Genomic DNA, 13,921 nt, shown 5'->3' with positions numbered 1-13,921 from the left:
ATTAGGTGAAGGTTCGTAAGGCCAGTATCTCCGAGCCAGGTGACACTGACCACACCAGCAGGTCAAAGGCCACCGGTGAGTGATCTCAAACGTCATATCTCCTGTCATTTGTCCTCTGCTGGATCTCTTGATCCTGCCCACATCTGTCTCGCCGGATCCAGCTCTTCCACACATTGTAACTGTTCTAGATTCACATAATCTGCAAACTCTTGCCATGTATTCATGGGATCCACATTATCTAATGTTTGTTTGTTTTAATGTCACACCCACGCCAAAGAGTGATTTCACAGTGAGGATGGAATTTACAGTAGAGGTGCTAACTCGGAGAAAGAGACTATTTTACAAAAAGGATTTCTGAGTAGAATCCAAACCATATACTTCAGGGCACTGAAATTAAGATTGGCTAAGCAGGTTCTAAGAGCAGATTCTGGGTATCCAGCATTAACCAGTGATTAGGAAATACAACTCGGGAACGAGGAGCTAGTACACAGTGTTTCGCAAATCTAAATTCCACATAGAATGCAAACATATCATTTTGTCCATTATTTATGACCCTTTGCGCTTCTAATGTGCATCTGTGTCCCAGTCTTAGTTTATAGATTGTCCTAAATGCGCAGAGTTGAATTCACACCAGTGTTTATTTGGCATCAGGTGGCCTGGGGAGCCAAAAGTAGATCCTGGTGGCTATTGGTGTCAAGTCAACCAGGCTCTTCTAAACTACAAGCAGGAGTCATTGGCTCCCATCTGCCCTCAATCCTGATCCCTGTGCTTGTTGAAAAAGGAGTGGGAGCTGTGAAATTGTATGAGCCTTATATGTTTAGTGTACTTAGCCCAAAGTCTTTTCATGTCCCTGGGGAAAAACAGTGACTTGGCAGGTGGGTACAGGTCTGTAGAGAGATTTGTGAGGATTACATTTTGTATTTGTCTGTATTTGGTTTAAAACTAGTGCAATGCCTTAAATGTGATGACCAGTCTTCGTTTCTGTGCACAAAAAGGAGGGCAGAACACAACTGTGTATACATTTTTCGCAGCACAGGAGTTATTTCACAGGCATCGAGTGGCTTGTGGAAGGCAGGGTTGTTTCCAGAAGACCGAAGGATAGGTCTATTTCCTTACTACACCTGCCTAGTCCCGATCTAATACTAGGGCGCGCTGGTGGGCCACTTATCTAATATGGACAGGAAAAGAAGGTAAGGAGAAATAATTTTTGAATAAGCATTTACAATCTTGTAGATTGTTTGAGCCCTGCTTGTCCATAGCCACTCGCATCCATGTTTACAAAAACATGACAAAAAAAGTGTTTAAAAGAAGAAACACCTATGGCATTCCTACAGCAGTCTATTCTGGGTACGTAGTAATTTAATATCCCATAGACTAACGGAATCGTCCTAGGGTATCTTAGGTTTAAAAACATACGCCCAACCAGGGAAAGAATGCCAAGGAGAGTGGCACACCCTGTTGGGGTAAACAGGAAATGAAGACGGACACAAATCCACGCTTGCTGTCTTTGCAAACGTGATATGAGACAGAACATGGGAAGAGTGTAAAGGTTGTTCAAAGTGTAGGTAGGTTTAATTGTAGCCTCAACGATGTAACAACCACAGTGTAACAACCTTTTCAATTAAACCATTAAACCTACCTACACTTTGAACAACCTTTTTACTCTTCCCAGGCTCTGTCTCATATCAAGCTAAAAGGACTTGGTTCAGAATGGGCAAGGGAGCCCCGAAAGAAGCCAACTGAACTGTGATGTTAACAAGTGAACTTTAGTGGGTTGAACTTTTTGTGTTAAAGGAAATACAATTAAACCAGTTGAATAGGGGTAACCATGAGGGTCTAAGCCTAGGCGAGGGAAGTGTAAGAGACCCATTGAAGTGTGAACTAAGGGCCTCTGGGTTTACGGGAAAAGAGATCTAGTCCTACAACGCAGCCGAGACCTATTCTCCATACAATATATAGCTGCCAGCTCACAAAGCAGTACACAGACACTGCACATACGCTGGTGAAAAAGGAGGGCTGTACTGTCCAGCCCTCAAAGCTCGCAAAGCAGTATACAGACAAGCAAGCAAGACATCTTGAGAGATGTTTGCAGATGCTTTTTTTTTAACCTATTTTATTGGTTTTTACAACATACATAACATAACCAACACACCCGACTGTCGCAATTGCTTCCAGCATGGCATTCGTTTCATGTTACATATTAGTCATCCCCCCTCCCATCCCTTAAACTCGAGCTTCCCTGCATTGCCTCAAATTTCTCTAATCCGGGGGCAATTCCTCCTCGTCGCCTCCACTAGTATCACTTTCGTTGGAGTCGACGATGGAAGATCCCACCAGTGTGGCAACCATTTACCTCCAAGCTATAAGTGGGCCCACCCCCCCCCCACCCCCCACTGATTGCTTCGTACCACGCCGTGGTCTCAGCATCAGCACATTTCAGGAGGTCATTCCATCACACTTCCAATCTGGGCCTGTGAGCTACTTTCCAACCCATGGCTATTCTCCTTTTGGCCAGGATATATGCCAGGTCCTTGAGTTTACTGACGTGTTTTAAATTCCGTGGTCTGGCAAATCCCCCCCAACATGCATGCCCATACAGATTCCATATCCAACTTAATCCCCTTCTTGGATAATCGTAGCTTGACTTCACCCCGAAATCTCCCCACCTCTGGGTAGGCCCAGACCATATGAATCATCCCAGCATCCACCTCCCCGCACCTGGGGCATTTTTGTAGATCTGGGCCCCCAAATCTGCCAATCCTAGGGGGGTCATGTATGCCCTGTTGGTGACCTATAACTGGATCTGCTGTAACCTGGCATTTCTGGACACCTTTTTGTGGTATCTCTGGGCTCTTTCCCACTGTCCGTCTCGCATGGGTTCTCCCGCATGTTCCTCCCACTCCTTTCTCAATTGGGGCTGCTCCTTGCTCACTCTGGACATCACAACTTCGTATATCCGAGATATTTCATGCCCTCCCTCCGAGATATCATACATCGTCTATATGGCTTCATCCGGCTGCTCTGCCAGTGCTGCCTTGGACCACGTCTCCTTTACCCGTTTAATTATTCTGGTGTACGTGATGTACTGCCCACTGTGTACCCCCATGTCCTCCACTATCGCATGAAAATCCAGTGTCTTCCCCTCTTGCCATATATTTCCCAGGGTCGCCAGGCCCACCGGTTCCCAGTATTTGCGGATCCCTCTCCTTAGTTGCTCTTCCGCCCTGCATAGCGCCACCAGTGGCACCTGCGGGGAGCTAGGGGTCGGGTTCCCCACCACCTCCCAACCACCCTGCACACCTTACACCACGTCTTCCAGCCCAGTACTAGTAATCCCGGGCACCCCGCAACTGATTTCGGTAACCATATTAGTTCTTTTAGGAAGTAGGGTTCGCATTCCCCCTAAGTAGTCTGGATTCCGCTGTCTCGTCTTCCGACAGTCATCTAGCCACATATTGTAGCAGCCCTGCCAGGTGGTATATCTCGAAATTCGGCAGCTTAATGCCCGCTCTATTGTACGTATTCTACAGTTTCCATAATGCTATTCTGTTCCTAGAGTTATGCCATAGGAAACCTCGACATAGGCTCTTGAGTTTGGTGAAGAAACATCTAGGCAGCATGCAAGGGATGTTTGCGAAGTAATGTAACAGCCTAGGTAGGACCACCATCTTGAGCAGGGCTTCCCTCCCCACCATGGCTAGGGGGAGTTTTGCCCAGAACTACATGCTGTTCTTAATACCTTCCAACGCCCTGTCCGTGTTATATTTGTGCTCATTTGTGGTCGTGTGATATATATTAATCCCCAAGTAGTGGAATGTTCTAGTCTACCAAGGTATCCGCAAAGTGGGCAAACTACCCTGTGGGGCTCCCGTGTACCTGCCCAGTGGGAACATGCATGACTTTTCTGGGTTAACTGCTATGCCCGAGAGGGTGGCATAGTTCTCCATCACCTCTAGGACGTATTGCAAGTTCTACTCCGGGAAGCGCAGGTACAACAACATATCGTCCGCTTACAGCTATATCAAGTGCGGTCCCCCTTTAGTTTGTACCCCTATTTCCTTGTAGTGCTGTCTTAGGCAGATTGGTAACGGTTCCAGGGCCAGGATATACAGCATCGGGGACCATGGGCATCCCTCTCTCGTACCTCTGCTGAGCTGCCATTTGTCCGATATTATTGCCTACCTTTTAACCCTGGCTATTGGGGAGCTGTACACCATTTTAACCCAGATGTTTGCAGATGCTTATATGCAATTAATCTTATGGAGCTGCAGGAGCACCTATGGGACCTGACAGAACCACATATAACTTCCGTATGGAGACTATAGAATAGCACAAACATGTAGAAGCCATGCTATGGTTTAGGAAAATCACAGGCCACAAGCCTCTCAGCAAGAGCTGAGCCGAGCCGAATTCAGATTGAACAGAAGAGCAAATGTGTGAAACTGAGCCCACAGCTAAGGCCACCAGATACGAGTGACATTCTATTCCCTGAACGACAGTTCACCGGCTGCAGTAAATGCAAATATTTCCTCATAATTCATAGCTGCAGAAGCTCAAAATCAGTCTCCGAACACGTGACCCGGCCGACTCAGATGAATCGAAACCACAGCTGGGAACGATTGTCTGTCTCACGCCGACAGACAGAAGCTTGCAACAAAGTCGTTACAACATGAGACAAGTGTTGCACAATGTGAACGGGCACTCTCATGGGCTATGATGGTACCCACACGTTACAATGCAGACACATAGTTCTTATTACCTTGTGTAGGTAAATTGAGAGCTAGGAATCATTTTGGTTCCAAGGCCTGGGACGTCGGCTCTAGCTAACCACTGTTCAGTATCCTAGGGTTGGGTAGCAATGGACAAGAACCAATGGTAAGACCCTTGCACTGCAACATTGTGTAGAGTTAGTAATTTGGGAAGGGACCAGGCCAGCCGTCTGACATGCGAGAGCCAGTAGACTAACATGTTTAGGGTCTGCGATAGGTGGACTATCACCCAACACCCAACCCCAGATGGCGATAGGTTTTCTGGAGTAGGGCCCAGGTGGTGACATCACTATGACGCCACCAGGATACAAAACTGGCCTGTGAGCCAGGAATCGTTGAGATGTCTTGGGATTGTCAATCCTTGTACTGATCCCTGTTGGTTTTGGCTGTAATAAACCACAGTTTGAACTTGCTGTCTGGCTTGACCTACGTTCCTTTTGGGGGAAGGTGTTGGGCCTTCCATGCAAACTCCTAGTTGCCCTCACGCCTACCTGTGAGTTCATCCCCAACACAGACACTATGCACTACGCTGGAGTAAGCAGAGGGCTGTACTGTCCAGCCCTCGAAAAGGAACAAACGGACACAGTGAAAACCAAGATGGTGGCTGGTCTTGATAATCTTGGCCTGGCACCATCGCACCCAATACAGCCCAGATGAATTTAAAAGCACAAATTATCACATGACACAATTATTTGAGCACAACGGTGCAGAACTCGGCCTAGGGCCATGCCCAAGTGGAGAGAGGTCACCTCGCTAAACAAGTGTGAGCTCCTAGTCTGTTGGTGTGGTAGTTTGGAGGAACAAGGTTTGTGAGTGAAGCTGGAGTAGAAAGGTGAAAGATTGTTGTCAGGCACAGTTTACGGAGGAGGTTGAAGGTGAAATTTGAGACCTGACGGGGAGAAAGCAGTGCTAGGATAGTTATAGGTTAATGGGAAAGTATCTGAAGGAAGATGGTGGCCAAAGAGGAGTTCGTGGTGTGGACTTTTGGAAGGGGGTTCGAGAGAGAAAGGTTTGGCAAACAGAACATCAGAAGGAAAAGGCTAGTAAATATCAAAAGGTGGTGGAAGTAGAGTGGTCAGAAGGAGGTGGTCAAGAGAAAGCAGCAAGAGGAGGTTAGTGATGAAGGGAAAGAATTGGCACACCAGAGTAAAGTTAGAACTAGTGTGGCCCAAGGCAGTGCTAGAGACAAAGGGGAGGACGATGCCTCACCACAATCAAAGCCCAGGGAGGTGAGGGCGTCTCCTCCAGGCTTTGGCTTTTGCCAGAGGCTCATGATCCTCAACTGCCTGGAGACCTACTGAGGAAGATTGTTGAGGTGTGTTTTCAGAATCTACCATGGGTGAAGATTCTGAAAGGGTCACCCTATTATAGTGAACAAGGGAAATGCACACTAGTCTTGTCAAACAATATCAAGGTAGGTGACTGAGCACTAAGACCCTGGCACTCATTCCGAGTGTGGCGGTCTGTAAATAACGATGCCAGTCGCACTGTACCGGCACCCTTTCCGGACCGCCACACTCCAACTCTGCCTTCCTTGGCTGTTGCACCCAGCGAGTCTGACCTGCCGGGCACAACGCCCCCGGTAGGTGGAGTTGTCCTCTAGGACTCCATGGGAATGGGGACTTAGACTTTCCTTCGCCTGATACCCTGGGCAGTTTTACGAGTTGGTTACCACCAAACTCCTAATGAGGCCGCTTGGCTTTGGAGATGTGGGTGGTTTATTGGTTCAATGCAACAGACAGAGCACTCCAATAATTCAAGTTCGACTGAATAATAAAAAGATACACTCTTTATTAGACCTGAACACACTCTATGAATGTAGGTAACAGGCAAGTAGCATCACTAAATGCACACTATCCACGTATACAGGGGCGTCGCTAGGGGGGGGCTAGAGGGGCTGTAGCCCCGGATCCTTTGCTTGTAGCCCCGGATGAAGATCACAGGGCTACAAGCAAAGGCTAGCCCCGAACATTATTTGCCGGGGAAATGGAAATTACTGACGGCGGCACAGGTAGATGCAGGCCAGGAGGCAGCAGCAACGTTCGTGATTAGCTAGAATAAAAGCACACTGTGACACGAACATCGCTGCCTCCTGGGCTGCTACTCGTGCTGCTGCTGCTGACTGTCGTGGCTGCGCAGTCTGTGGTTGAGCATAGGGAGCGGGGCCCAAACACACGTGCCCTGGGTCTGCATGCACACTTGTGCAGTAGGCAGTAGGTGTGAGAGACGCTTGCAGACACTGGTGCTTTCTGTGAGGAACTCGAGCTGCCACGCCACCAACTACTTGTGTGACCCCCCCAGCCCTCACCTACCCATCCCGGTCACCCCCATGCTCCCCCACACCCACTGAAGAATTTACTAGCTGCCGGCCTGGGCCCCATGCCATGTGCACCTATCCTAGGTAGGTAATGTGTGCCTACGTTATAGGCCTACGATTGGAATTGGAAGCAAACCGACATTATTTTAGACAGTTGAGTGAACTGTCTAAAATAACGTCGGTTCGGAGTTGAGTTTTACGCACTGACCTCCTGCCCCCAATCAAAAATAGCCCCCACAAGCTGTGACACATCTTCAGCCTGCCCGTTTGAGCTCTGTGGCGTGCTGTTTCTGTTCAGGGTTTCACTGCTGTGCCTGTGTTCTTTGTGTGCGTGGGTCGGATCTGTGACAGGATTCAGTGTAGGTTTCCCTTGGCACTTATTTTTCAGGGCTTCAGTGAAGGACCTCAGTGTGACTTCATATATGTTTTCCTTAAATATACTGGGCCGCACGGCATGCCCGCACTGGTTTTAAGAAGAAGCCCTCCCCTGCATGGGCTGTGGATTTCTGCCCGCCACACACACCCACAGAAGTGGGACTTCAGGATTCCCAGGATGCTGCCCCATCTTTGCTTATTTTGCTGTATTGGTTTCTGAATGGATTTCACTGAAAGGTGCTGCTCTGTTTCCTCAGGTGGAGATAGTTTCTAGTTTAGGCCCTGGTGAGTATAATATATCTCCTCTCAAAAATTTGGTCTTTTCCCACTTTTTGCTTTTCAATGGAATAGTGCCTCGTGGCCGGGAGTGGGTGTGTACAATAGTTCAACGTGGATGGGCACACCAGAGAATGTTGACTCTTAAAATGCAGGCAGGGCTGGGAAAGGGAGTCGTATCAGGCGGCACGACTGACTCGCCCTATACCTGCCAGCCATGCCGTGTGCAGCGTTTGCACGTTTTGTCGTTTTCCCGCCTGTCTATTGGCCCTATAGTATAGGGCTATAGGGAATTTCTGCTTGGCGCGAGGCACTTGGATTTGTGTACGCGGCGAGCACAATCCACTCCTGGCCGTTTCAAAATGTCGTTCTCGCTGGAAGTCGAGTGTGATATGCTTCTGTTATTTGATGACTTCAAAGACCCTTATTCGTGGCCCCTATTCCTTGTACTGTATTTCTGCGGCAACCAAGCACTGGCAAAGCCAACAGTTCTGGCTCTTGTATAGGCATTTGCCAGGAACTGCAATACTATTTATTTGTATAGCGCATAACTCAAGCCCAGAGGCGTAGTGGCGCTTAGACAGGAGAAACAACGGGCAACAAAATATGCCAGATCAACACGAAGGTAAGAATGCCCAGGTATTACGATTTGCCAGCTGTTGCTATCCTCTGGCCAGATAAAACCTGGAAAATGCCCATCCATGTGCCCACAAACAAGCCACAACTTTGCTGTGCTTTTTGGTTTTTCATGTGACATACTGTATCAAGGTATACGTATATTTTGTGGGTTGTGTGGAATACGGTTCTCTGATTCGAATGACTGCAATATATTATAAGGCACACAGGTATTGAGGCCAATGTTGGGTGGGGGGGCTTTACTGGGATTGGTTAATATTTATATGAGATAAGCAAATCGGGTATCCTACGCTATGCTAACTTAGCCTGAGGCTCCTAAATAAGGAATATTTTCGTTTGCTTTGCCTCATTTGTTGGCGCCACCACCGTTTACCAGATGTTGACTCGTCCACTGTAGATGGTTGTGCATTCTACTGGACAAAGCACTGTGACCTAACCGTTCCATGCTGTGTGCATCCTATCCCATCAAAAGTAGTCCTTAGCAATGTCTGGAGTTTCCTTTTGCAGAGTGTGCAGATGTGGGCTACAGGGACAGTAGGTTATGCTCTTTTAGCATACATGTGCATGCAGAGCAGATAAACAAACTGATGTTTTCATTACTCAGTTTACGTGGTTGGTCTCCTTCAGAACTTTCCCCACCTTGATACAGGCAGAGAAAGTTGGGTGTTACTCTGCCTACAAGGGGAAGAGGTTTGTAGGGCTGGATTGAAAGCAATTGTCCTACCTCCCTCATTGTACACTTGTTGACTTAGATCTAACTATTCTACCATTTTCCCATGCATGCCTCTACATAGATGCCAAGTTGCCCTTTGTCATGCGTGACACCTCAATCCAGTCCAGGTTTTTCCCATTCTATGCTGGGACTTGTAGACCTTTAACCTCAATAGTAAAAACAAAACCGCAAATCCCAGCATGCAGTTTGTCCTTATTTGTTCTATGCCCTGCCAGAGCTGCCTATTGGCTGCGCTTAGTACCATTGGGGATTGTTTATTTAATGCTGTGCTGGTCAGTGTGGCAGCAAGATGTGGGTTCATGCTATGGCCTGCACACACCCGCCCCCCTCAATCCTACTGAAATATCTACAAAGAAAAGCATTTATTTACGAAATTCTAACACGTGTGTTTAAAGTACAGGCGTGAAAGGGCACAATGGTGAATGTAGCACTTGAAAGCAAAGGTTTTGACTGTGGCTACCACCTGCTGGAACTCTGCAGGTGGTTTTCTTGCGCACGTGGAAACCCACAGTGGTAAACGTAATAAACGGTTAGTGGCACTAGATCTGAGTAAATCAGTTTCAACACTGGTAGCTTCTGAAAACCGTATTTAGTGTCCACTCTAATATTTCAGTGGAACCTTCCTACCTAGAACCAGGCGTCCAAAAACTAATCAGCACCCGCATTCTTATGCTGGGCACTTTACAAAATAAGATGTGCTTTAAAAACCATCTACTTACAAATGTAGGGGCGTATGGTTAAACTAAACTTTAAATAACATGGCCATGACCCCACCTCCCCCGTCCGCTTTCACATTTGGGGTTCCCCATCGGCCTTGTACAATTCATGAATACAATCCCATGTAAGTTTGGAAGAGGTGTGAAGGCAGTGTAGCAAAGTTAGACCTCCATGCAGCACCTCCACGCCATAGGCCATGCACCCCCTTTATTCCTCCTGCCTTGTCCCAGCTTGAAAAAGAACCATGAAATATCATTCAATGTTTGTGTGTGTTTGTTCATTTTATTCATTTTTAAATTCATATACATAAATTAGTAATTGAGGCAGAAAGTAAAAGCGTATTTAAACCAAGACCTATTTTTTGTTGGGTAATGTTAACACGACTGTGTAAGAAGACAGACATATTTGTAAAAACTGCTCCCCCACTTGACCATGTTGTGTGAACGTGGGCAATACTTTCCTGCACTTGCTTCAGTTCCCAAATCTTCAAAAACTGGAATCTCTTAAAAACATCCAACAGCTAGCATTGAACCCCTTTATTGAAACTACATATTTGCATAATTGGTTCCGTAAACTTCTTTTGCCCCAAAAAATGGTTTCTATTTGTCCTAGCCACCGTAACACATATTTGGCAGACTCAACCGGTTAATGCAGACTTGTAGAACTAAATCCTTTGACGTTTTCTTTATTTCGATTGTGTACTTTGTTAATTAGCTGTCTATCCAATAAGATCATTGCGACTCTGGTGAAACCAATGCTTATTTTGGCTGCGTCTGTTTGCTTGCACAGTATTCTGCTTTGGCAGCACAGCTTCTTGAAGGTTTTTTGGGATTCATCAGGTTTGGTTGGACATGTGTTACTACTGACTTCTGCAATTGTATTTGCCCTCACCTCTTGCTTCTCCACTCTTTTTGACTGCTTACTCTCTGTAGTCTCCTCCTCTTCCTATCTCCCCCCCTCTCCGCCTTACTTTCTTCTATGCTCTTCTCTATCAGAATTGTTCCTGGACCTAGTATGATAGCAACCTCGTCTGTCTCCTTCCCCCTTCTCTTACTTGCCCCCCCCAGCACTATCTGAAATGTCATCAGGCCTAGTATGATAGTTGCTTGTTTTGTTCCTCCCCTACCTTTCTGCACCCCTCTCCCTCACCTTTGTTTTTCTCCGGCTCTACCAGAAAGGTCGTCAGACCTAGTACCATAGTCGCCTGTCTGTCTCCATTTCCTTCCCACTCTCCCCCTCCCTCCCTTCCTTATCTATGTCTTAGCTCTTGCACTATCTGAGTCAGGCCGAGTACGATAGTTAATTTCACATCCTTACTGGAAATGGCCTGTTAGAATGTCATTGTATTTTCCCTTGTTCCCTCCCTTGCCTTGAAGCGCTTTGAAACACATTGTGTATAGGCGGTATATAAATAAACTATCATATCATACTGCCATCCCAAGCATGAATAAACGCAGTGCTTCAGGTAACAGTTTATTTAAGGAAAACACTTCACGATGGAGAGCTGTGAGCCTGGTCTGTAAACCATGTCCTTTCCAAACCCAGCTCTTCAGCCTTCTCGTTAGTTATGAATGGATGCATTTTATTTTTACAAAAGACCCCCCTGTTTAATGAAGTTAATGTTTCTGACAGAAGGGCACCATTGGGGTGCTTTAAACATACAATAACTGTAGTGACTGCCACACATTCCCACAGCACGCATCAGAGCCATTGATAATGGGAGAAGTGGAGAACACAATACCGGTTAAAGACTGATAAAATGTCATCATAGGTCCTCTGAACCCTGTGCAGCTGCAAAATGTGGCGAGCGAGCACCCACGCGGTAAAGCTAGGAAACCTTTCTTGCACAGAGCTCGAACATTTAGATCACTAAGAAACATATGTGCTTTTCTGGTCATTTTAGAAAAATCATGCTGAAATGTGTGTGATTTTGACAGCATTTTATCAAAAATGTTCTTGTGGGTGGGAGAACCCTCCCGTCCCCCCACCCCGTACCACCCTGGTCAAGTTGAGGCTTGCTCACTCGCTACATTGGATAATTACATTCATTATGTCCCACCACTTTGTAAGCCCACTAGCTACCCCCTGTCAGTCCAACAACCAGCAGTAGGTGACTGTATGGTTACGGTAGCAAACAGATATCTCTCCAGTTGCTGCTTAAATACAATTTCCCAATCCACGCCAAGTCTTTGACTGTCCTGTCCAAAGGCTTTTCTTTGATTTATATAACCTCATAAAGTATTACATAGCACTACTGGATGAATGTTCAGGTTTTGGAGTGGCAAATCTTTCAAATGAGAATGAGCACTTTGAGCATTATAGTTTGCAATATTAACGCATGAAATCGTAACGCGGCACGTGTGTTCATATCATGTAGTTATGTGACGTCTAAGCTTACAATGGGCTCTAGCCCCAGATCTTTTACAAACCTAGCAACGCCCCTGCACGTATATAAATTTGCCCCGGGGTGTTCTTACTAAAGAACACCAACACTTCACTCTTTATTCAGTGGCGGATGACTCTAGTAAGAACCACACACTGTATGCAGTCATGTTAGTGAAACGGGTAAGCAATTTAGAACTGTTAGTTTTTAGTTTTGTTGCCAAAGTCTTATCTGTGATAAGACTTTAGAATGTCCACCTTGGTGAACAGGTTTTTACACCCCTTAAGTTAGCCTGAACTACCCAATGGTTTGGTAGTAATGGCTGAGCAGCCAGGCTTGGACTAGAAGGGAGATGGGCTGTAGTGAGGCACACACAATTCGCAGCATACACCAGTCCAAGGAAACACTTAAACATTTAGAAATTATTTAAAAATAAGCATTTATTTTTATATATAGTAAGGTTTTAGAAATAGGTCAGGTAAGTACTATTCACTTCAGGTCATAAGAGAAGCGCACCATAGCAATATCCACAGTAGTCATTACTTGTAAAGGCAAAATCTAGCCGTTCTAGTGAAGACACCTGAATCCGTTAAGCAACATTTAATAGAACAGTCATTCTTTTAGCTGAGCCTAATTTAGGCAGTCCAACCCTATCTTCTGTGAGTCAGAGTTAGAAGTTGCCCTGGGACTGCAGAGGGAGAGGCGAAGGAGCAGAGTATTTGGTTCCAGAAGGTACAGTCCGGCAGGCACTCTACCAGGTTGTAGACAGTTTTCACGAGGCAAGGGTCTCAGCACTGCTGCAAGGACCATGTGCCAAAATAGAGCCTTAAAGGTTGTCCACCCCAATAGGGCTCTAGGCAGACTCTGGAGGGGTGCAAGGATCAGCGGCTAGCAGCCCGCATAGGCAAAGGAAGCACGCAGCAAGCCCCAGGTGAGCACCCAGGAGCGGGACAGTACGTTCCTAGTGAAGAAGACGATGCAACTGGCAGGTCGCCACAGTGAGGCGACATTTGTCCCTGGTTCAGGTTTCTTGGCCTTGGCGGCTGAAGAATGAACTTTGGCCGAAGCAGACAGATACTCTTGTAGTGGGATGCCAAGCAGCAGATCTCCATGGTACTTGTGCATTGAAGTCCTTCACAAGCTTCGAGACGGTGACGGTTGGTGGCCGGTAGACATTCGGCTGGGGGGGTGTCTCAGCAGAAAGTGTCCCTGCAGACCCCGGAGGGTGCCCTCAAGGTTTCAGCCGAAACAGCGCTTTACGAGACGACGCACAGCAGTTCACAGGGTATTGGGAGATTGCATCCTTGGAAGGGTGCAGCTCTTCATGGGATGGCTGAAAATGCAGATGACCTCGAGTCTGGTTAGGCCCACCAGTCGAAGGGAGGGAGGCGTTTTCAGCAACTCTTCGCTGTCACTCAGAATTTGACATCGGTCACTCAACAACTCTGGCAGTCACTGGAAGTTGCTGTGGGCATCCTTCTTCGAATTCCTCTTTGTATCTTCAGGTCCCATTGGTGGACTCTGAGTTTCAGCTCCACGACCGTCCCCTTTAATGCAGGAAACCGCCTGAGTTCACCCATCACCAGGCATTCCTTCATTAAGGCAAGGGGGACTGGGGGTGGCTTGTCCAGAAAAAACAGTAACTGCTCCCAGTTCGAACTGGTCCCAGGAAGACGCACTGTAAGACAGACATAGGGAGTTTGTGTCCTCCCCCA

At 46.9% G+C, this 13,921-nt stretch overlaps 1 protein-coding gene across 5 annotated transcripts in view; it reads left to right on the top strand.

The window, feature by feature from the left end:
- Window positions 1-13,921, top strand: part of STK11IP (serine/threonine kinase 11 interacting protein) — a 771,273-nt gene that overhangs the window by 395,439 nt on the left and 361,913 nt on the right. For all 5 annotated transcript variants that reach the window (XM_069616954.1, XM_069616950.1, XM_069616952.1 and 2 more), the window contains exon 13: window positions 6-75. In XM_069616954.1, the coding sequence (XP_069473055.1) occupies window positions 6-75 (70 nt within the window). The remainder of the gene's footprint in view (window positions 1-5; window positions 76-13,921) is intronic.

The sequence above is a fragment of the Ambystoma mexicanum genome, chromosome 9, assembly GCF_040938575.1.
Source record: "Ambystoma mexicanum isolate Mex_15411 chromosome 9, UKY_AmexF1_1, whole genome shotgun sequence".
Lineage (NCBI taxonomy): Eukaryota > Metazoa > Chordata > Amphibia > Caudata > Ambystomatidae > Ambystoma > Ambystoma mexicanum.
The sequence above is the reverse complement of the archived record's forward strand: the minus strand, read 5'-3'. Positions and strand labels throughout refer to the sequence as shown.